General features: G+C 41.5%; 2 protein-coding genes across 3 annotated transcripts in view; one reads left to right on the top strand and one right to left on the bottom strand.

Moving 5' to 3' along the window:
* Window positions 1-7,159: 7,159 nt before the first annotated feature.
* Window positions 7,160-17,512, bottom strand: SEC61G (SEC61 translocon subunit gamma). The gene is made up of 4 exons (XM_056520545.1): window positions 17,381-17,512; window positions 16,117-16,215; window positions 12,421-12,523; window positions 7,160-7,303 (listed from the first exon to the last, which is right to left on the bottom strand). The coding sequence occupies exons 2-4, from the start codon at window positions 16,208-16,210 to the stop codon at window positions 7,294-7,296; spliced, it is 207 nt and encodes a 68-aa protein (XP_056376520.1). The 5' UTR covers window positions 16,211-16,215; window positions 17,381-17,512; the 3' UTR covers window positions 7,160-7,293.
* Window positions 17,513-17,609: 97 nt separating this feature from the next.
* Window positions 17,610-25,113, top strand: part of LOC130273546 (epidermal growth factor receptor-like) — a 156,286-nt gene continuing 148,782 nt past the window's right edge. Inside the window, exons 1-2 of one of the 2 annotated variants that reach the window (XM_056520543.1) lie at window positions 17,723-17,727; window positions 18,684-18,797. In XM_056520543.1, the coding sequence (XP_056376518.1) occupies window positions 18,746-18,797 (52 nt within the window). In that variant the 5' untranslated portion in view covers window positions 17,723-17,727; window positions 18,684-18,745. The other variant, XM_056520544.1, reaches the window with a different exon arrangement.

Raw genomic sequence — 25,113 nt, 5'->3', positions numbered from 1 at the left:
CTTGACTAGCTCTCTGGATTGCTTGCACAATCTTGGACCAGCACGGTATATGAACTTCATACTGATACCTGAACATTTCCCACCTTTCACCTCCATTCAGAGCTGCACCTGCTGCTTTCTGATAACTTTTGGACTTTGCTCTTGCCATCTGCTACTTTAGGGAGGCTTCTACTCAATTGGTAAGCTAGCTATACCAGTGCTTACATTTTGGTGATACCAAGCAACTCCTGTTAAAAAGTGACCTTCCTCTGTATAAACCTCGGACCTCTATTTATGGCCATAGCCCAATATTTTTCTGGATGCATGATGCCTTACTTTCTTCTTCTCTGTTACATGCCTGTTCTCCACCTGATCCAAGACTGCCACCTGACTGCATATATTTTCTGCGACCTGGATCTGATATCTTGCGGGTCATGTACCTTTCATTGACTTTTTCTTCTGCCTGCGAGTTTACCTTGTTACGTACTGTAACCTTTTTCAAATAATGGGTAAAATTGGGAAACGGTTCATATCTATCCTAAAAGATCTGCTTCTTGGGGAGGCATGGACACATTTTTCAAAAAGCACAACTCCACATCCAAAAACCCTAAACTCTCACAAGTGGATCAACTGAGTGGTGATGAGGAAGATCTGTGAGTGTCAGGTCTGGAGAGTGAGGATAAAGGCCCCTCAACCTCTTGTGAGGTCAACTTTGCAAATTGTATTCTTAAAGAACTGTGCAAATCAAATTACCTCAGTTATGACCGAACTGAAAGAAATTAAGAAATTTGCCTGATTGTTGATGCTCTAAACACACAAGCATCCCCTCTGGAATATAGCTTTGCATCAGCCAAATGTTTTTCTGCTTGTAAATTTTACCTGAACTCTTTCTAAGACCTTAGAGGATCTTCACTTCCGTATGCTGCTTAAAGGGGTACTCCGCTGCTCAGTGTTTGGATCAAACTGTTCCAAACGCAGAAGCCAGGAGTCGGGAGCTCATAGCCCTACCCCATCATGACGTCACGCCCCACCCCCTCAATGCAAGTCTATTTAGCATTTGTTCCAAATGCTGAGCAGCGGAGTACCCCTTTAAAGCAGTCCTTAAAACTGTTCACGAAATATGTATTTCTATCTGAGATCAAGATCCACCTTTGATGCCAGTCATAGAATCAGCACAGAGAGGATAGAATTTTATGGCCAGGATCATTTTCTATGTACACCACACCCATAGTAGTTCTATCCCATTAGAACACGGCCTTGTGACAGCCGTCAGGGGAGCCCGGGGAATCTTTTTCTCCAGCTATTCCTGTAAAAAAATAACGTGACCAGGCGGCCCCCCATAATAGTAAATGGGAGCCGCCGGGACCAGCTGTTGCCTATTGCTCCCTGTCACGAGGACATCCGTTAAAGTGACAAAAAAAAAAAGAGCCTAACTAGGGCTGGGCGGTATGACCAAATGTGTGTATCGCGGTATTTTTGTAACTTTTGGCGGTTCCACGGTATAGAACAGTATTTCCTCCTCCTCCTCCCCTATCCCCCCCCAAATTAATTATCAGCCCAGCGCTGTCCCCATCAAGGTAAATACTCACGTCACCTGCAAGCGCTGCCCTCCTTGTCCTCCTGTTCGTTGCCGCCACCGGCGCTGACACACTATACTGTGCGGTATCCCTATGCCCAGGCTGCAAAAGGTAAACAAAATAAACTAACGCATGTTCCGACGTCAGCCTTGCGCTGTGCACAGGAACGTCGGACAGCCTATCACCGGCCGCAGTGATGTCCCGCCCTGGCCGGGGATAGGCTGAGCGCACTGTCATGTAAGAAGCTCTGGGCGACTTCTTACATGACAGTGGGCACAGCCTATCACTGGCCGAGGCAAAACATCGCTGTGGCCGGTGATAGGCTGACGTTCCAGTCCCCAAGAAGCAGGTGAGGCCGGTACCGGAACCAACGGGAGGTGAGTTAAAGTTTATTTTGTTTATTTTTTGCAGCCTGGGCATAGGGATACTGCACAGTATAGAGCAGTGGTCTTCAACCTGAGGACCTCCATATGTTGCAAAACTACAACTCCCAGCATGCCCGGACAGCCACAGGTTCTAGACCCCCTGGTATAGATTATCAGCGCTGGCGGCCACAACAAACAGGAGGACTAGGAGGGCAGCATTTGCGGGTGATGTGAGAGTATTTCCCCCCCCCCCCCCGATGGGGACAGCGCTGGGCTGATAATTGGGGGGCAGAGCTCGTGGGTGACTTGTGATTAGTTCCCCAATGTGGGGACAGTGCAGCACTGGGCTGATAATTAATTAATTCATTCCCGAGGGGGAGGGGCCCAACCGGTATTGCGGTATGGGTTAAAATTCATATTGTGCAGGACAAAAATGTCAGTATGCGGTATGAACCGGTATACCGCCCAACCCGTTTAATTCAGTTGAAAACCACACACTTTTTACCTGCCTGTATAGATCCTCCAGATGTCTTAGAATTCAAGAAAATGGATATAAGTTTATCTCAAGATGGTATAAGACTCCGGATATCACATCTAATTATGGCCTGAATAATTCTGCTTTGTTGAAGATGTCTTAAATAACATGGGTCTTATTTTAACATCTGGTCGTCCTGTTCGCTTCTTAACTCCTGGTGGCTTCACACTTTCAAACTCTGTAACTGTCTGATTGGGAGTTGAATTCCACATAAATGCCTCAGTATTTAGTCCCTTGGGCTTCATGACTTTCTGCATTCCCTGGTTATTTTTGCTAGAACTTACTGTTTTTTTTTGTATTGCGGGTGGTTATCCACTTTGTTATATCCTTGATTATTCAGACTGGACTTTATGGACTATGCCTTCAATTAACATGAAGATTTATATCCACTGTTTCTCCTTGATTTGTCTGTACTTTCTTGCCTGTGTTGTATTTGAAAAACCTTAAATATTGTTTAAAAAATAATCAGATGAATGCACCAGTGTACTTTACAAATTCTGCTTTTACTCATTTGTCAAAGCAATTATTCTAGCAGGACCTGTGTACAATATTAGTGTTATTTCCCCATTGTGTGCTCTGTGTATGGTATTTAGATATTCATTTTTTTTGCTGCCCTCAGTTTGTCTCAGGGGTTCTTTTGTCTGTGTGCTCATTTGCAGTGTCTGGTATGAGGTTAATTGTTTACTTACATAATGTGGGATGGGAGGAAATGGTTTATTTAGTTCCATACAGCTCTTAGAGACTTAAGTGGCGGAAAAACTTTGGTTGCAGTAATAAAGTATAAAAGCACACTCGGCACTGAATGTATTATGCACCTCTTGAACTAGGACACAGCCCCCAGGGGAAAATGCGTCAGAGGTGTTTAGTGGGGTCTCGGTATATTTGTTTACTAGCCAGTAGAGATGAGCGAATTTACAGTAAATTCGATTTGTCACAAACTTCTCGGCTCGGCAGTTGATGACTTATCCTGCATAAATGAGTTCAGCTCTCAGGTGCTCCGGTGGGCTGGAGACTCTTTCCCTAGGACTGTATCCACCCTTTCCAGCCCACCGGCGCACCTGAAAGCTGAACTAATTTATGCAGGAAAAGTCATCAACTGCCGAGCCGAGAAGTTCGTGACAAATAGAGTTTACTGTAAATTCGCTCATCTCTACGAGCCAGTCTTAGCCCTCTTCTTCTGGTTCCCAGCTCTTTGCTATCTCTCATTGTGCTTGACACTGGTTTAGGAGACCATTCCTATGTACTCATATGTATTTATTTGTCACAGCGCACTTCTTTTGCATTTTTGGCACAATTGCACTTATCTATATTTCTACCTAGTCCTGCCATATACATCTGTGTGGGACTACTGTATTATTTTTGTTTTGTATAGCTGGCTATGACTTAGTGCTACATAGCCATCATATTTGATTCTATACCCCTCCTTTCCCTAGTCCCCACCTTTTTCTGCATTCATGCCTCTTGCTTTTAACTTATTTTTTTTTGTATTATTTTCATAATAAAGAACCTATTTTTATATATGGTCCGTTTTTGAGTTGTCTTTAAGGTTGATTGGTTATTTAGGGGAGGATCCACAAACTGAATAACTCCGGGGTGTGCAAACGTATATGGACTGCAGCAGTAAGTAGATATATCACCAAGAGATAACTAACCAATGTAGCACTCACCCTTGTAGAGTCTAAGAAGCTTTATTGGAGAACAAGCATTAATGCGCAGCGATCCACATCACAGGAAGAGAATAGAATATCATCCCCCTGCAAGCAGTGGGCTGTTTGTTTGTTCTCTTCCTGTGATGCGGATCACTGCGCATTAATGCTTGTTCTCCAATAAAGCTTCTTCGACTCAACAAGGGTGAGTGCTACGTTTGTTACAGTTCTCTTGGTGAAAAAAAACATGGTTACCACAGAAAGATTGATGAGAAATAATGGGGGAAGAGAAGATAAAACCGAATATACAGCAGTGCCTCCAAATAGTGCCTTATTGTGAATGTAAATTGAGCCCTTCTAACCCCATGAGGCCAAGTACATAACTGCCATTTTAAAAATGGAGTATAATGGATCATGTATAACTTAAGAGGCAGAAAGCCCTGAATCCAATGCCTCATATTAGGGTTACAAATTCCAGACTCCAATTATAGAACAATTAAGTCATATTTTTCAAAAGGCATCCAGGCCCTTCTCAAATACGTTTAACCCCTTGAGGCAAACTTTGGCATTTTCGTTTTTTTCATCTTGCCTTTTAAATTGTTCACACGGCAGAATTTCTGCAGTAAATTCCACAGAAATGAAATGCCCATTCATTTCATTAAAGTGTATTGGCTATAAATTCATGCAGAAATTCTGGTATGTTAAAGCCTAACTAGCCTAATTTAAATGTTTCCATCCAGAGACCCATGTGAGGGCTTGTTTTACTAGACAAATTGTACTTTGTAATGACATCTTTCATTTTACCATAAAATGTATGGTGCAAACCAAAAAAATACCCATGGTTATAAGCTTTTTTATTTATTGAACTGTTTTTTTATTTTTTAAATAAGTCCGGTAAAGGTTGAAAGAAAAATCCATTACTTCAACCTAAAACCCTACTGTGTTGATCCAGAGGAAGGCAAAAAAAAAACACCCCATAAGGCTGATGCCAATTGCCCAATGACAATCAGAACAAGTCTCAAGATGTTCTATCCACATAAATCTAGTATCTATGACTTATATATACACTAATATATTACTGCCCCAATAATTTTAGGGCTAACAAAAAAAAAAAAGCCAAAAAAAAAAACTTTTTCTGTTTTAATAAAATGTCCCATAAATAAAATTTTATGTATAAATTTGTAGCTTATAATTAATTATAATATAATCTTCTCTAAAAAGTGCTAGTTTTCCTCCTTTGGGAACTACCGTATTTATCTGCGTATAACACGCACTGGTGTATAACATGCACCCCCTTTTTAATAGAGAAATTTAAGTAACAAAAAAAATATAATAATAATACATATAAGATGAATGACAGACTAGATGCCATATCATCCCTCTAACTTTGATTTTGCCTGAACTTCAGTTTGGTCCCCCCCTTCCAGTGCCACATCATTCCTCCCCTTTTATCAGCCCCTGTGCCACATTTACACCCATAAATAAATAGGAAATAAAGGGAAGGAAAATGTAAAAAAAAAAACACAAAGCGGGAGCCGCGTGCTGGTCACTGATTTAAAGTGGCCCCGGCCAGGCTGCTAATCCTTAACAAGCAGACGCTGCTGCGGCCACTTCAAATCAGTGACAAAAAGATTTATCGGCTTATAACACGCAGGCAGACTTTTTGCCTTGAAGTTTTAAAAGTGTGTGTTATACGCCGATAAATACGGTATCTTCCTGTCCTGCATCTCACCACACTACAGTCATGTGTATTGTGTACACCGGGAGCTGTGGATCACTGAAGCTGCTATCTGAAGACTGGTGAACTGTATCAAAGCTCTTTTTTGTGCAATCACAGTCAACTATAGTGCTTTAGCTTGAAATCTGACACAGAACCGGATGATCTGCCTGACCCCAGCTCTGTCCACCAGATATCCCCGGAGGGTGAGCAGACAGTAGCACAGAGGTAATCAGGGGAGAGGAGACAACCCTTTTAAGTCTGGCAAGGGACAATGCATGGGTTTGTACTGTGGTACTATACCCAAAAACATACTGATAAACAGAACTCCTCATTTAAAAAAAAAAAAAAATCTACCAGAAGGTGTTAGACACCAGATCTCATATCTGGTGGAAATGCCAAAATAAAAAAAAGCAACTGAACCAGTATGTTTACTGTGGCAAAACTACAAATACCTTTGCACTGGAGACCCCAGGGCTCACTCTTTTGCTGAGGCTTGGTAACAGGGGATTGCATTCGGATCCACCTATGCGAATACTGCTGCTCATTTACCTTATAAAATATTTCTTATTCAGATGTGTGATAAATACAAAACTCAGACATGGCTACATTTGTTATTTAATGGTGCTATGACTTGTTTTAGTTGGTCAAAGCTTGTGTGTATTTAGCCTTAAATTTAGGAACTCCACATTTTCTAATAAATATCTGTAAATCACTATCTGCAGTGACACTATTTTGTATATCTGCTTGGTGTATGCAGGACTGGTTGTGTTTAATGCTGGCTGAGCTAAAGTGGTCAAGGGTGGTCAAGGGTTTATTAAACCCTCGATCAAGGCCTGATCGAGGGTTTAATATTCACTAAAAATTCCTTACTTATACAGTGGCATTTTTTGCTCACTGAATACATTTTTTTAAATATTTTGAGTAACTGGAACACCAACACAGATTCTACTCTACAGCATTACTGGTGGATTGGAGGTTGGCCACATGTGTGTAGCATCCAGGAACACTTGAGGCTGCATACTCCTTTATAAATATTTTCTGTTGGTACTGGCACTAAATGTTACGTCATCTGCTTTTCATTTAGTAGGGTTTAGTCAGGGATCATCTATAAAGCAGAATAGCTAGCACTATATTAGCATGAGTATAAAATACACTGGTACTCTACAGTAGAGCCCAGCACATGACTTTTCTTAATCCAGCCTCACAGTGGGACCATTACATAAATGATTTACTTTAAAAATAATAAATAATGTGTAACATTACAAAGCTAAACTATCTGTATGAGAGGAAAAAAGGAAGTTTCCATCCTACTGTGCAATAAACAGAACACAAAGAAAAACTAGCAATTTAGTGTGTTTAATTACAATAACTAGGCCAAATAAAAAATATACATAAAACAAAAAAAGTACTTGTCCAAAAACACTTTGCCAATATTTAGAAATCCATGCCGCTGTTCTTTCATCCGGGAGGTCTAGCTGCCACTGAAAAGGAAAAGAAAGAAGAATTAGTCAACTACATGTGAGACTTAAAAACTGGGACTTTTTTTTGCAATATCTGATCATTGGGGCCCATATGCGCGTGACCTCTCCATTCTGTAGCGGCTATTCCATGCATGCAATTGTCGGCTGAGAGTAGGTGGTGGGTGTCCGTGGAGAGTGACAGACCCAAAATCTGACCTTTGTGCGGGATAAAGCAAATGGCAAGGATGCTGTGTAAACTTATTTTTCAAATTACAATAGTAACATGGGCAACAAATGGTTACACAGGTTCTGGAGATGCTAGACAATGGGTTACTAGAGGGGATTCCTCTCTTCGTCAGGTCCATTTATTTAATGAAAAGTGCGGGTATACAGTGTAGGGGCTCCAAACTTTCCATATTTTGGCGGGTAGCTGAGGTCAGTGGTGCCGGAAAGCAGCAGCTCCCGGCACCCCGCCGCACCCGCACCTCAACCACCTGCCAGCGGCGCTTACAGGAAGCAGCTCCCATCCACCTGCCAGCATCGAGACCCCCCGCCAGTGGTGCCGACAGCCACGGAAGCTCGCCGCACATCACCTGCCCAGCATCAGGAACGCCTGACAGCAGTGCCAATGGATAGCGGCCCCTGGAACCTTGCCGCACAATAATCAAAGCGCATCCCAGAGTTGTGCCTGTAACTAAGCACAACTCCACAAGGTGAGCAGCATTCCAACTTCCCCCCCCCCCCCCTCATTACCCCACCAAAGGTAACGGCACTATCAGGCGACATCTTTGAGTTTTCCTTTTTTATATAGCATACCTCTTTGCCAGGAGGCTGACACACAGAGGACAGAAAACGTGATCTGAATAAAGCCTTATGGGTACGTTCCCACCTGGCATATTTGCTGCTGCATATTTTATTTTACCATTGAAGTCAATGGGTAGGAAAATATGCAGCAGCAAATACGCAGCAAAAGACTGACAATTTCCTAATTCTAAAATAATTCTTGACCTGTCATTTTTCTGGTATTAAAATAAATATAGCTTTTCATGCAATTCTTTTCCATTAACTATACAACTGCAGGTAAATGGGAACATTGTTAACATTTGTTTACAGAAAACCTTAAACATTTTTTACTTAATTGCTACTATTATTTTTCCTGCTTGGGTAAAAAATATGCACATGCTTTCAATGACTATCCCCTCTATTCAATCTAGTGAAAGTGGCATTATATTTATGTACATACAATGATTTGTAATCATTGTATGGTGCAATTCAGCTTTATTTACACATAACAGTACCATGCAGGTGATTACACTGCAGCAAAACCTCAAGTATTATACCGTCCTGCAATGCAGTTATTGGTCAAGATGATATTTTTAAGTGAAAGATGTCACACGTTTCATCAAAGTAATTTGTGTTATAATATGTGTTGGTTTTGCCTGCCTTATGCTTACTCAGTCTTTAAACCATTGTTTCCCAATCAGGGTGCCTCCAGCTGTTGCAAAACGACAACTCCCAGCGAAGGCTGTCTGGGCATGCTGGGAGTTGTAGTTTTGCAACAGCTGGAGGCACCCCGATTGGGAAACAATGGTTTAAACAATATACCCAATGGCACAGCAAACAAGTTGAATGTGCTTAGTTTATATGTCTATGAAACCTACAGAAGTGAACACAATGCAGCACAAACATTGAGTTGATCATGCAGATACAGTAAAAAAATATATATAGATGCTTGAAAATGGCAGCAAGAGGCTGCTGAAACGTAGCACTATTTTTGTAACACTGGGAGTGGAATAAACCACCTCTTTTTTGGAAAAACTCCTGTTAGCTGTGGAATCATTGGATGTGTGTGTATATATATATATATAAATAATTTTTTAGAGAGTAGCTCCCACCATCTTTGGTAATCTATCCCTAACCCCCTGCCTGCAAAAATATTTTTTTTTTTTTAGTTATAACTTACAAAGTTGTGATCTTCAGCTCTTGTGTTGCTGCGTTGTGCTCTCCCAGAAGCAGACTTTCCCAGCAGGTGCCCTAACTTATAATGTTTATTATTGTAAGTAATATAATATATTTATTATTTTCTATTTTGAAAAAGTAAAATAAGACTTCAGATCAGACTTACCCCATGAACGGCATGTACAGTTCTATTAGAGCCTCAGCGCGGCACTGATAACTAGTGTGCGCTTTACATGCGAATATGCGCTTTACATGAGCTTTACGCGAATCTAAGCAGCCAATGTCTGATTGACAGGCAGGAAGAGAGTGCAGGCTGAATGAATTAGGACCGATTGCCTGGCCGGCATCGGTCCGAATTCCAGTGTGACGTGATGCCAGGCTGCAGCCGGCCACTAGGAGGGAGACCCATAGTGGCCGATTTTAAAAACCCTTTTAATAAAAAAAATTAAAAATAAAACTATATAAGAGATATGTTGTAATACATAAGTACTACAACATATACATATATACATATTATATATATAAAAAAAAAAAAATGTTGGTGACAGTGCCCATTTAAAGGGTACTCCAGTGGAATTTTTTTTTTTTCTTAAACAACTGGTGCCAGAAAGTTAAAAAGATTCGTAAATTAAAGAAAAATAAAAAATAAAAAAATGAATAAGTGCAGCTCACAATTAATACACTAATCCGAGGTTGACTTGGGTGAGCACCTATACCCTAGGTGCAGGGGAAATTTTATAACAAAAATATTTACCCAAAACCTCAAGGAAAGTGTATACACTTTTTTGAATTAATGGAACAGACCGCGCTTCAATTAACAGTTATATTTATTAAAAATCACAATAATAATAAAATAATAATAATAACAAGATCCCCTCACAGGGCCCTATTGGGGGGGGGATCTAACAATGTAATAAAAATGATCTAAAATAATTTCTGATGCCACTAATAGGTTATATTGTGCATTCACTTAATAGATATCATATAGATATATCCGACAATAAATAATTCACTGTAGAATGATGAAAGGTAACAGTTAGTATATAGCAATGTTGCAGAGCTATTTTTCAATGAAGATGGATGGCAATTAATATTGTCTGTGCTGGCAAGCGCTGACTATGGTTATGGAAGTTAAATGTTGCCGGTGGTGATGGTAGCAACATATAACCATAGTCAGCGCAGACAACTATCAGCGCAAACAGCCTATAGACATTTATCTATTCTTCATATACTCTGCTGGGACTAATAACATTATCTGTTCAGAGGATACCGCAACTCTGCTATATCTCCCTTATTACAGGACAATATTGCAACATTGTTTTATATTAATTGCCATCCATCTTCATTGGAAAATAGCTCTGCAACATTGCTATATACTAACTGTTACCTTTCATCATTCTACAGTGAATTATTTATTGTCGGATATATCTATATGATATCTATTAAGTGAACGCACAGTATAACCTATTAATGGCATCAGAAATTATTTTAGATAATTTTTATTACATTGTTAGATCCCCCCATAGGGCCCTGTGAGGGGATCTTGTTATTATTACCGTATATACTTGAGTATAAGCAGAGTTTTTCAGCACGATTTTTCATGCTGAAAACACCCCCCTCGGCTTATACTCGAGTGAACTCTCCACCCTCAGTGGTCTTCAACCTGCGGACCTCCAGAGGTTTCAAAACTACAACTCCCAGCAAGCCCAGACAGCCGATGGCTGCCCGGGCTTGCTGGGAGTTGTAGTTTTGAAACCTCTGGAGGTCCGCAGGTTGAAGACCACTGAGGGCAGAGAGATGACAAGGGGATGATGACAGGGGGATGATGACAAGAGGATGATGAAGGGGGGGTGTGGGATGATGACAAGGGGATGATTACAAGGGGATGATGAAGGGGGGTGTGGGATGATGACAAGGGGATGATTACAAGGGGATGATGAAGGGGTGTGTGGGATGATAAGGGGATGATGAAGGGGGGCGTGGGATGATGACAAGGGGATGATGACAGGCGGTGATGATGATGACAGGGGGGGGGGGATGATGTATTTCCCACCCTAGGCTTATACTCGAGTCAATAACGTTTCCTGGGATTTTGGGGTGAAATTAGGGGCCTCGGCTTATATTGGGGTCGGCTTATACTCGATTATATACGGTATTATTGTGATTTTTAATAAATACAACTGTTAATTGAAGCACGGTCTGTTCCATTAATTCTAAAAAAAATGTATACACTTTCCTTGAGGTTTTGGGTAAATATTTTTGTTATAAGATTCATAAATTACTTCTATTTAAAAATATTAATGCTTCCAGTACTTAGCTGCTGTATGCTCCACAGGAAGTTCTTTTTTTTTTTTTTTTTTTCCTTTCTGTCTGACCACAGTGCTCTCTGCTGACACCGCTGTACATTTTAGGAACTTTCCGGGGGAAGGGGAGGTTTGCTATGAGGAATTGTTCCTGCTCTGGACAGTTCCTAAAATGGACAGAGGTGTCAGAAGAGAACTGTGGTCAGACAGAAAGGAAATTCAAAAAGAAAAGAACTTCCTCTGTATTATACAGCAGCTGATAAGTGCTGGAAGGATTACGATTTTTTAATAGAAGTAGTTTACAAATCTGTTTAACTTTCTGGCACCAGTGGACTTAAAGAAAAAAACAAAAAATGTTTCCACCGGAGTACCCCTTTAACTGAATTGTCCATGCATACAGAAGATTGCAAAGTAGCTGGAACACTGACATATTTCTGGCACCTAGGCACCCTTAATAATGACAGCCATGATCAAGGGTGCCTAGGAGCAAGAAACATGTCTGTGTATGCATGGACAATTCAGCAGAAGTAAGATTTTTTTAAACTGCTTCTTCTGGATCCACTCGTTTGTGCGGCAGGTTATCTGTGTTCTGGATGGTGGACATGGGATTAAGGCAACACTCAGTTAAGACTTGAATGCAGGGGAAGCTGGACAGCACTTTGTAGAAATGAACACATACATGGTCTATGCGGTGTTATAACTATGGGACCAGGCACGCCTGTTTCCAGGGTCAGAGGGTAGCACAGATTAAAGACCTTCACCAATCACACATTTATGATACCATCAATAGTCACATTGACAAAAATTCATTTTACTGGTGTCCTGTAACTTTATATAATATATGCAACTTCTAAAAGGTGAAAAAGCATAACTTACACAATAATGTTGTTGATGGGAATATGGATTAGCTTGACAAAGAAGCCGATAAATCCCATAATTGCAAAACCAATCGCAGTGGCCATCGCAATCTTCTGAAATTCTGGAAAGAAAAGAAATTGGTTGGAAAAGTGTTGAACTCCTGAGCCAAAAATTGTCAGACAACAAGCCTGAAATATGCTCCTATATTTAAAACATGGTATTTATATATAATCTGTTTCTATTTTTTTGTCATCTTTTGTACATTATTATAGGAACAGCCATCTTGCCTGAGCTCTTTATTATAGTATTAAGAGATAGGCTTTACTTTACAGCAGGACCCATGGACATTAGCAGTGGTCTGGAGCTGACCCTATTCAATTCTATGGGAGAGGGTTCTAGGCATGCTCTGTGGCCTGTGCAAAGGTCATTCCACAGGAAGCTGGAGCCTGATCTGAGCATTGTGAAGATCTTGTCTTCCAAATACACTATTGTCACCTTTCACTGTAATTTAGTCCGTGATAAGAAGGAAACTGCTGGAAAGAGATCTGTACAAAACAGGGAGTGTCAGCTTATCATGGCAACTGCAACATTTTAGGATTGTTCTAGAATATACATTAAAATGGAAGAACAAAAAATTCATTTAACAGGTTATTTTGTGATGACATCTTAACCCTGTTACATATGATAAGTCCTGAGTCCTCTTCTGTAGTATGAGGTGCACTCTGAAGCTGAGCATCCTTCATACCCAGTGGTTTCTGGTTGCTTTCAGCATCCAGGGCCTATGCCTGGCTTTAACCCTTTCGTTGCCAGTGTAAAGGCATCTAAATTGGGAAAACACTTTGCAGGTTAGCTCAAGGAGCTGATCAGAACCAAGTGTCACAATATTGTGGGGTCCCAATCAGCTGAGAGGACAGGTAGAGGTCCCTTAATGCGCTTCATCTTGTCTGATCAGTTCTCCAATACTTCAGGCAGCCTCAACAGCCTGTAGTAATGGAGAACCAATATCACTGACTGATGCTGTGCTATGGCAGAGCAGTGTCCAGGGTATGCATTAGAAAGATAGTGATTAAAATGTAAACAAAAAATATAAGTGAAGAAATGTAAGTTCTAATAAGCTAAGTTTAGATAAGTTTATATCACCCCCCCCCCCCTCCTTTTCTAGAAATAATTTAAATGAAAACAAACAAAAAAAGTATGCGGTATTTCTGCATTCGGAAGTGTCCAAACTATTAAATATAACGTTAATAAAACTGCACGGTCAATGCCGTACACGTAAAAACATACCAAAGTAAACGATTGCTGATTTTTGGTCACTTCATATACAAGAAAAAAAATAAACACTAAAACATGATCAGAAAGTCCCATCAAACAAAAATGGTACTGAAAGGAACTACAGATCACAGTGCAAAATTAGGCCTCTTGACAGCTCCATAAATAGAAAAAAAAAAGTGTAATAGAGGTCAGAAGAGGACAATTTTAATAGTAATCTGCTTAAAGGGTACCTCTCATCAAAAAAACTTTTGATATATTATAGATTCATGTATGCAGAATAACTTTACAATTGCATGTTATTAAAAAATATGCTTCTTTCTATTTAATTTTCCACTTTGAAGAAATGACCACTAGGGGTCTCCCTACCAGTCCTGGCAGCAAGCATTTCAGACTCATGCTGGAGTCCTAAACACTACGAGCTGCCAGTCTGCTTTGTTCACAAAGGAGAACACTCAGAGCTGCCAGCCTGCTTTGTTCACAGCCTGTTTGGCTGTGAACAAAGCAGGCTGGCAGCTCTGAGTGTTTAGGACTCCAGCATGAGTCAGAAATGCTTGCTGATGGGACTGATCGGGAAAAATACAATAGAAAGAAGCATATTTTTCATTAACATGCTATTGGAAAGTTATTCAACATTCATTAATCTAAAATACATCAAAAGTTTATTTGATGAGAGGTACCCTTTAAAAAAAAAAAAAAAAAGTAGTAAAATAAAACCTATATAAATTTGGTATCACTAATCATATGGCCCTACAGAATAAAGATTAAATTACACATTATCTGCACTGCATAGAAGCCCCAGAATTCTCTTCAATTTCACCCCACAAAAGGAGAGGAGGAAAAAAAAACAAAAGTGCAAAAATGAAAAATCAGTGTCCTTGAGGTGTTAAGGAAAGAGCCAATTTTGACTTGTGCCATAGCCATCCCTACAAGTACCCCAAATTGTGACAAATGCATAATTCCCACGATATAGTTCTACAGTATGGAGCATGAAAATACAAAACTCATCCATCTATTCAGTTTTGTAGATAAAAAAAAATACATACATAAATAAAAATCATTTATTTTCAATTTGTGGGGCAAAATGGGGGGGGGGGGGGGGGGAGAAAAAACCATTTTGTAACTTTTGGGGCTTCCGATTCTACGCAGTGCACGCTTAGGTAAAAATTACACCTTATTATTCTGTAGGTCCATTTTATTTATATAGGTTTTATTTTATTTTACTGCTTAAATTATATTATAACTACATGCACCCTGTAAAGTTGTCATCTTCTGACCCCTTCAATTGTTTTATTTTTCCATATACAGGGATGTTTGATGGCTCATTTTTTGCGCCGTGACCTGAAGTTTTTATCAGTATCATTATTGTTTTGATCCCAATTTTTGATAGCTTTTATACATTTTGGACTTTGGATTTTTTTTTTTATGTGTACGCCATTGACCATGTGGTTTAATTAACATTTACATTGACATTTAGACATGCGGCGATACCACATACGTTTATTTTTTTTTACATGGGAAAAGGGGGTGATTCAAACTTATTTAGGAAGGGGTTAAATCACAATCACTTTTTAAAAATGTATTTTTTTACTATTTTTACGCTTTTTTTATAGCCCCCACAGGGGACTATTACTTGCAATACTTTGATTACATACACTGTTCAATGCTATGCCATAGTATAGCATTGATCAGTGTAATCTGTGCTTGATTGCTCCAGCCTGGATCTCAGTCTTTGAGCAATCAAACGCCGATTGGACTGCATGGAGCACGGTAAGGTACCTCCTGCTGTCCTCTCAGCTGTTTCACGATTTCACAGCGGTGGTCCCGAACAGCTCAGCTAACCCGCAGTGATTTCTCCTGGTTTAGACGCCATGATCAACTTTGATCGTAGCGTCTAAAGGGTTTATACTGGACATCAGCCCGATCGGCTATGTCTGGTATTAGCCGCGGGTCCTGGTTGCCGATAGCAACAGAGGCCCAGCAAATATGAAGCACGCTTGGCTTATGAGCGCTTTTGACATTACGGAAGCTGGCTGCGGATGTAAATATACGTCCGTGGCCTCTGAATAATTAATGTGATCTGACATGTTATGAGTAACTGCATCGCCTTTCCTCTACACAGGTTTTGATAAATCCTCCCCACTAACTTTGAATGTCATCTAAAGACATGACAATATGGTGACGGGATGACATCCTCCAGCATTTAGCCGGCAACCTTACTCATGGCTAAAAATGCAATGAGAATATACATTACCCAAATATTTATAAGTACCCAAGCTGGAATCTTTTCCTAAAGCAGTGATCCTGGTTGGAAAGGGATCCATGCCAAGGATTACGTTGGTCATTTCCCCTTTATTACTATTAGTCAATGCGTAAACCTGACTGAGACAACATCTCAAGGACGCTCCCTTTATGTAATGCATATTAGGGGAGAGGACCACTTACCTTTTCTGTCTGGCTTAGTACATCTTTTGACAAGTCTGATGGAATCTTTCACAAACTGGCGGCTGGGCTCAACAAACTGCATTACCTGGTCCATGATGTCTGGAAGAATACAACATGTATACTTGAAAAACAAAATGTAACACAAAGCTCATGTGGCATAATATGCCCTTAAATAAAAACTAAGCAAATAGGAGTCACTGTGCTATGCTTAATGCAGGAGCCATACACATGGAACAGGGATTCTCAGGCTGGTCTTAGGCTACCTGCACATTCCTCATGTATCCTGCAGATTTTCAGCAATGGCAAATCTACACCACATCATGTTGATTTTGGTGAGATTTGCCGCTGCGGATTACACATGCATTTCAAATTCACAGTTCCAGCTTTTGTGGCAGATCTCAGTCACCTTAAATTATAGTGTCCTGTGCATATTTGATGCACAGATTTCAATGTTAATTAAGTGACTGAACACAGCTTCAAATCTGCAGCTTCAAATCCTGCGCAGGATGCTGTACGTGTGAATAAACCCTAAGGTTAGGATCACAGTGTATACATAGTACTACACAAACCAGCACAGTCCATACTCCTAGTGTGAGTCCCTGCCAGTGCTGCTCCGCACTCCCTGCTGTCGGTCCTGGTCCCTGCCTATAGAGCCAATGACTGGCAGATCACTGCTGCGGACACTTCCTAGGCATCAGTACAGAGTGCAGGGTGGTCTGCAGCTAGAGATGAGCAAACTTACAGTAAATTTGATTCGTCACGAACTTCTCGGCTCGGCAGTTGACTTTTCCTGCATAAATTAGTTCAGCTTTCAGGTGCTCCGGTGGGCTGGAAAAGGTGGATACAGTCCTAGGAGACTCTTTCCTAGGAATGTATCCACCTTTTCCAGCCCACCGGAGCACCTGAAGGCTGAACTAATTTATGCAGGAAAAGTCATCAACTGCCGAGCCGAGAAGTTCGTGACGAATCGAATTTACTGTAAATTCGCTCATCTCTATCTGCAGCGATCAGGTGATCAGCACCTCAGACCATCTTCATCCTATCAGCCAGAACTAGCCCATAGGAGCCAATGAGAGTGCATTGTACAGCGCCACATTGTATGTTGGTGACATTCAACGAACAGACAGTGTCACCTATATATTATGAGGAAATGACTCAGATCCAGTACAATGTACTCGGACTAGTATCTCCTCAGCTCTACACACATCTATTACACTGCTCCTATTCTTCCATAAGCCGCAGACAGCCCGTCTACAATACTCACCGGCTGATGACTGACCCTCTACGTCTTCTCTGTATCCCGACTGCCGCTAACTGAGACACGTCGCACTATACGGGTTGCTCCTTCTCTAGCCGTGACGTCACCGGAAGTCGCGCTCACTCCGGCCAATAGCGAAAGGGAACGTTGATGTGAGGAAACAAGAATGCGGAAGGAAGAACGTAGACGCTCTAGCCTAGATTTCCATCTCCTTGGTTTTCTGGGCGTGGTCTAGGGGCGATGAGCTGGCGCTGGAAATCTTTTTTTTTTTTTTTTTTTTTATGCAGCTTTATTGTTCTGGTTTGTGAAAAGTTAGAGAGCGTGTCGGCATTCGGCCGGAGGATGTGAATATCGTGAATGAATTAATATTTATTTATTTATTTAATTTATTTATATAGCGCTAGATATTCTGGAAGTGTTTCAGTTAACATGTTTTCAGTGAAACCTGTTTGAGGCGATCACCTAAATTTACATAAAATGGTCACCTAGTTGGTGGTCTTCTAAAACAATTCTTAATGCAGTGTTTTCCAAACAGCGGGGGAGATTTATCAAAACCTGTGCAGAGGAAGAGTGGTGTAGTAGCCCATAGCAACCAATCAGATTGCTTCTTTCATTTTCCACAGGCCTCTTTAGAGGCCTGTGGAAAATGAAAGAAGCAATCTGATTGGTTGCTATGGGCAACTGCACCACTCTTCCTCTGGACAGGTTTTGATAAATCTCCCCCAGTGTGTCTACAGTTATTGGAAAACTACAACTCCCAGCGTGCTGGATGCAGGCTATTAACCGTGGCCTGTGGTGAACAATTCCAGCAGGGGGCCAAATAGATGACACTCTTCCCTAGGACGTACCCGTATGTTCTATAGCAGGAAGGGGTTAATGTAATTGACCGTGTAGTAAAACTGATTCTTCAGATATCTGTATTCTTCAGGTCAGCTACACTGCATTAAACAACCCCCTCCCCCCCAAATTATAATGTTTTCATTCTGCCATATATTTTGTGGTAAAATGAAAGGTGGCATTAAAAAGTACAATTGGTCGCACGGCAAGGGAGATAAAACGGAAACACAAATATTTTAATTGGCCAAAATGGGCTGGGGTTTAACAGGGGTTAAACAATTAAAGAATACCTGTCACCAAACTAAAGTTTTAATATATTGTTTGTTATGTAATTATAAGACGCTTTGCTATTTACTTGCTGTTAAAATTCTCAACCTTTATATGTTTTTAATGTGATTGAAAAAACGGCCACTAGGTGGCTCTGTTCTGTCACAGGTCAAACAGTTAGTTTTGTCTCCTCCCGTCCTGGCAGGAGACCAAACTCAGGAAGTGCATGCGAGGCATGGCGAGGCACAGCTTTTGCAGGCTTCAGTGATGTCACGCCTGCTGGGAACGCCCACTTTCTCCTGCCAGGAGATCACACAATGTGAGCAAGGGGAAAGATATGATACAGAGCTTTTTAAAGCTCAGGAATTTTTTTTAAAGGGGTATTCCAGTCAAAAACCTTTTTTTTATATACCGTATATACTCGAGTATAAGCCGAGTTTTTCAGCACGATTTTTCGTGCTGAAAACACCCCCCTCGGCTTATACTCGAGTGAACTCCCCCACCCGCAGTGGTCTTCAACCTGCGGACCTCCAGAGGTTTCAAAACTACAACTCCCAGCAAGCCCGGGCAGCCATCGGCTGTCCGGGCTTGCTGGGAGTTGTAGTTTTGAAACCTCCGGAGGTCCGCAGGTTGAAGACCACTGCGGCCTTCGACATCATCCAGCCCCCTCTCACCCCCCTTTAGTTCTGTACAGTACTCACCTCCGCTCGGCGCTGGTCCGGTCCTGCAGGGCTGTCCGGAGAGGAGGTGGTCCGGTGGGACAGTGGTTCCGGGCTGCTATCTTCACCGGGGAGGCCTCTTCTAAGCGCTTCGGGCCCGGCCTCAGAATAGTCACGTTGCCTTGACAACGACGCAGAGGTGCGTTCATTGCCAACGTACTTCTGCGTCATTGTCAAGGCAACGCCTCTATTCCGGGCCGGAAGCGCGGAGAAGAGGAGCCCCCGGTGAAGATAGCAGCCCGGAACCACTATCCCACCGGACCACCTCCTCTCCGGACAGCCCTGCAGGATCGGACCAGCGCCGAGCGGAGGTGAGTACTCAGAACTAAAGGGGGTGAGAGGGGGCTGGATGATGTCGAAGGCCGCAGTGGTCTTCAACCTGCGGACCTCCGGAGGTTTCAAAACTACAACTCCCAGCAAGCCCGGACAGCCGATGGCTGCCCGGGCTTGCTGGGAGTTGTAGTTTTGAAACCTCTGGAGGTCCGCAGGTTGAAGACCACTGAGGGCGGATGATAAGAGGATGATGGAGGCGGGGGGGGGGGTGTGTGGGATGATGACAAGAGGATGATGAAGGGGGGAGGGGGGTGGGGATGATGAAGGGGGGTGTGTGGGATGATGACAAGGGGATGATGAAGGGGGGATGTGTGGGATGATGATAAGGGGATGATGAAGGGGGGATGTGTGGGATGATGACAAGGGGATGATGAAGGGGGGATGTGTGGGATGATGACAAGGGGATGATGAAGGGGGGGTGTGGGATGATGACAAGGGGATGATGAAGGGGGGATGTGTGGGATGATGACAAGGGGATGATGAAGGGGTGTGTGTGGGATGATGACAAGGGGATGATGCAGGGGGGATGTGTGGGATGATGACAAGGGGATGATGAAGGGGGGATGTGTGGGATGATGACAAGGGGATGATGGGGGTCTGGATGATGACAGGCGGTGATGATGATGAGGATGTTAATGACGGGTCTGGATGATGACGGGGGTCTGGATGATGACAGGGGGGGATGATGATGAGGATGTTAATGACGGGTCTGGATGATGACGGGGGTCTGGATGATGACAGGGGGGGATGATGTATTTCCCACCCTAGGCTTATACTCGAGTCAATAACTTTTCCTGGGATTTGTGTTGAAATTAGGGGTCTCGACTTATACTCGGGTCGGCTTATACTCGAGTATATACGGTATCAACTGGCTCCGGAAAGTTAAACAGATTTGTAAATTACTTCTATTAAAAAATCTTAATCCTTCCAATAGTTATTAGCTTATGAAGTTGAGTTGCTGTTTTCTGTCTAACTGCTTTCTGATGACTCACGTCCCGGAAGCTGTCCAGCTCCTATGGGGATGTTCTCCCATTATGCACAGCTCCCGGGACGGGACATCATCATTTGAGCAGTTAGACAGAAAACTTCAGAAGCTAATAACTATTGGAAGGATTAAGATTTTTTAATAGAAGTAATTTACAAATCTGTTTAACTTTCCGGAGCCAGTTGATATATAAAAAAAAGTTTTTGCCTGGAATACCCCTTTAACGACGCAGGACGTATATTTACGTCCTGCGCCGACTCCCGTGATATGAAGAGCCTAACAGTATAACAGTGTAAATAAAAATAAACGTGTGGTATCGCCGCGTGCGTAAATGTCAGAACTATTAAAATATATTGTTAATTAAACCGCACAGTCAATGGCGTACGCGCAAAAAAATTCCTAAGTCCAAAAAAGCGTATTTTGGTCACTTTTTATACCATTAAAAAATGAACAAAAAGTTATCAAAAAGTCCAATCAAAACAAAAATCGTACAGATAAAAACTTCAGATCACGGCGCAAAAAATGAGCCCTCATACCGCCCTGTACGTGGAAAAATAAAAAAGTTATAGGGGTCAGAAGATGACATTTTTAAACGTATTAATTTTCCTGCATGTAGTTATGATTTTTTCCAGAAGTGCGACAAAATCAAACCTATATAAGTAGGGTATCATTTTAACCGTATGGACCTACAGAATAATGATAAGGTGTAATTTTTACCGAAATATGCACTGCGTAGAAACGGAAGCCCCCAAAAGTTACAAAATGGCGTTTTTTCTTCGATTTTGTCGCACAATTATTATTTTTTCCGTTTCGTCGTGAATTTTTGGACAAAATGACTGATGTCACTGCAAAGTAGAATTGGTGATGCAAAAAATAAGCCATAATATGGATTTTTAGGTAGAAAATTGAAAGGGTTATGATTTTTAAAAGGTAAGGAGGAAAAAACGAAAGTGCAAAAACAGAAAAACCCTGAGTCCTTAAGGGGTTAAGGGTAGGAGGGGTGTTAGGAGTAGTTAGGGAATATAATCTGCGTAAGTTTATAAAATATGGTTTGATGACGGATACTCTTTAACCCCTTCAGGACCAGGCCATTTTACACCTTAGGACCAGAGCGTTTTTTGAACATCTGACCACTGTCACTTTAAACATTAATAACTCTGGAATGCTTATAGTTATCATTCTGATTCCGAGATTGTTTTTTCGTGACATATTCTATTTTAACATGGTGGAAATTTTTTGTGGTAACTTGCATCCTTTCTTGGTGAAAAATCCCAAAATTTGATGAAAAATTTGAAAATTTTGCATTTTTCTAACTTTGAAGCTCTCTGCTTGTAAGGAAAATGGATATTCCCCAAAAAATATTTTTTTATTCACATATACAATATGTCTACTTTATGTTTGCATCATAAAATTGACATGTTTTTACTTTTGGAAGACATCAGAGGGCTTCAAAGTTCAGCAGCAATTTTCCAATTTTTGACAAAATTTTCAAACTCACAATTTTTCAGGGACCAGTTCAGTTTTGAAGTGGATTTGAAAGTGAAGGAGAAAATTCACAATCTTCATTTTTTACACTTGCATGTTCTTGTAAACCCAATTTTTGAATTTTTACAAGGGGTAAAAGGAGAAAATTTATACTTGTATTTGTAGCCCAATTTCTCTCGAGTAAGGGCTCAGAAGCGAAGGAGCGACAAGGGGATTTTGGAGAGTAAGTTTTTCTGAAATGGTTTTTGGGGGGCATGTTGCATTTAGGAAGCCCCTATGGTGCCAGAACAGCAAAAAAAAACCACATGGCATACCATTTTGGAAACTAGACCCCTTGAGGAACGTAACAAGGAATTAAGTGATCTTAATACCCCACAGGTGTTTCATGACTTTTGCATATGTAAAAAAAAAAGACATTTTTTTTCACTAAAATGTGTTTCCCCCCCAAATTTCACATTTTTGCAAGGGTTAATAGCAGAAAATACCCCCCAAAATTTGTAACCCCATCTCTTCTGAGTATGAAGGTACCCCATAAGTTGACCTGAAGTGCACTACGGGCGAACAAAATGCTCAGAAGAGAAGGAGTCATATTTGGCTTTTTGAGAGCAAATTTCGGTCGGGGGACATGTTGCATTTAGGAAGCCCCTATGGTGCCAGAACAGCAAAAAAACTCCACATGGCATACCATTTTGGAAACTAGACCCCTTGAGGAACGTAACAAGGAATAAAGTGAGCCTTAATACCCCACAGGGGTTTCACAACTTTTGCCTATGTTAAAAAAAAAAATTTTCACTAAAATGTGTGTTTCCCCCCAAATTTCACATTTTTGCAAGGGTTAATAGCAGAAAATACCCCCCAAAATTTGTAACCCCATCTCTTCTGAGTATGAAGGTACCCCATAAGTTGACCTGAAGTGCACTACCGGCGAACTACAATGCTCAAAAGAGAAGGAGTCATATTTGGCTTTTTGAGAGCAAATTTCGGTCGGGGGACATGTCGCATTTAGGAAGTCCCTATGGTGCCAGAACAGCAAAAAAACTCCACATGGCATACCATTTTGGAAACTAGACCCCTTGAGGAACGTAACAAGGAATAAAGTGAGCCTTAATACCCCTCAGGGGTTTCACAACTTTTGCATATGTAAAAAAAAAAAAAATTCACTAAAATGTGTGTTTCCCCCCAAATTTCACATTTTTGCAAGGGTTAATAGCACAAAATACCCCCAAAAATTTGTAACCCCATTTCTTCTGAGTATGGAAATACCCCATGTGTGGACGTCAAGTTCCCTGTGGTCGAACTACAATGCTCAGAAGAGGAGGAGCGCCATTGAGCTTTTGAAGAGTGAATTTGTTTGGAATGGTAGTCAGGGGCCATGTGCGTTTACAAAGCCCCCCGTGGTGCCAGAACAGTGGACCCCCCCCCCCACATATGACCCCATTTTGGAAACTACACCCCTCACAGAATTTAATAAGGGGTGCAGTGAGTATTTACACCCCACTGGCATTTGACAGATCTTTGGAACAGTGGTTTTCACGGACCACTGTTCCAAAAATCTGTCAGACACCTGTGGGGCGTAAATGCTCACTGCACCCCTTATTACATTCCCTTATTACATTACGTGAGGGGTGTAGTTTCCAAAATAGGGTCACATGTTGCGGGGTCCATTGTTCTGGCACCATGGGGGCTTTGTAAACACATGTGGCCTTCAATTCCGGACACATTTTCTCTTCAAAATCCCAATGGCGCTCCTTCTGTTCTGAGCATTGTAGTTCGCCCGCCGAGCACTTTACATCCACATATGGGGTATTTTCTTACTCAGAAGAAATGGGGTTACAAATTTTGGGGGGCTTTTTTTCCTATTTTCCCTTGTGAAAATGAAAACTTTAGGGTAACACCAGCATTTTAGTGAAAAAATATATATTTTTTTCATTTTCCCATTCAACTTTAACGAAAATTTGTCAAACATCTGTGGGGTGTTAATGCTTACTATACCCCTTGTTACATTCCGTGAGGGGTGTAGTTTCCAAAATGGGGTCACATGTCGGTATTAATTTTTTTGCGTTTATGTCAGAACCGCTGTAAAATCAGCCACCCCTGTGCAAATCACCAATTTAGCCTTCAAATGTACATAGTGCACTCTCACTCCTGAGCCCTGTTGTGCGTCCGCAGAGCATTTTACGCCCACATATGGGGTATTTCCGTACTCAGGAGAAATTGCGTTACAAATTTTGGGGGTCTTTTTTTCCTTTTACCTCTTGTGAAAATAAAAAGTAAAGGGCAACACCAGCATGTTAGTGTAAAAAAATTTTTTTTACACTAACAGGCTGGTGTAGACCCAAAATTTTCCTTTTCATAAGGGGTAAAAGGAGAAAAAGCCCCGCAAAATTTGCAGTGTAATTTCTCCCTAGTACGGAAATACCCCATATGTGGCCCTAAACTGTTTCCTTGAAATATGACAGGGCTCCGAAGTGAGAGAGTGCCATGCGCATTTGAGGACTAAATTAGGGATTGCATAGGGGTGGTCATAGGGGTATTCTACGCCAGTGATTCCCAAACAGGGTGCCTCCAGCTGTTGCTAAACTCCCAGCATGCCTGGACAGTCAGTGGCTGTCCAGAAATGCTGGGAGTTGTTGTTTTGCAACAACTGTAGACTCCGTTTTGGAAACACTGCTGTAAAATATGTTTTTAATTTTTATTGGGGGGGGGGACAGTGTAAGGGGGTGTATATGTAGTGTTTTACCCTTTATTATGTGTTAGTGCAGTGTTTTTAGGGTACATTCACACTGGCTGAGGTTTACAGTGAGTTCCCTGCTAGGAGTTTGCGCTGCGGCGAAAAATTTGCCGCAGCTCATACTTGAAGCAGAAAACTTACTGTAAGCCTGCCTGTGTGACTGTACCCTGTACATTCACATGGGGGGGCAAACCTCCAGCTGTTTCAAAACTACAACTCCCAGCATGTACTGACAGACCGTGCATGCTGGGAGTTGTACTTTTGCAACAGCTGGAGGCATACTGGTTGGAAAACCTTCAGTTAGGTTCTGTTATCTAACTCAATATTTTCCAACCAGTGTGCCTCCAGCTGTTGCAAAACTACAACTCCCAGCATGTACTGA

This window comes from Hyla sarda, chromosome 5 (assembly GCF_029499605.1).
Source record: "Hyla sarda isolate aHylSar1 chromosome 5, aHylSar1.hap1, whole genome shotgun sequence".
In the NCBI taxonomy this organism is placed as follows: Eukaryota; Metazoa; Chordata; class Amphibia; order Anura; family Hylidae; genus Hyla; species Hyla sarda.
Note: the sequence above shows the minus strand (reverse complement) of the source record. Positions and strands in the feature narration are given on the sequence as shown.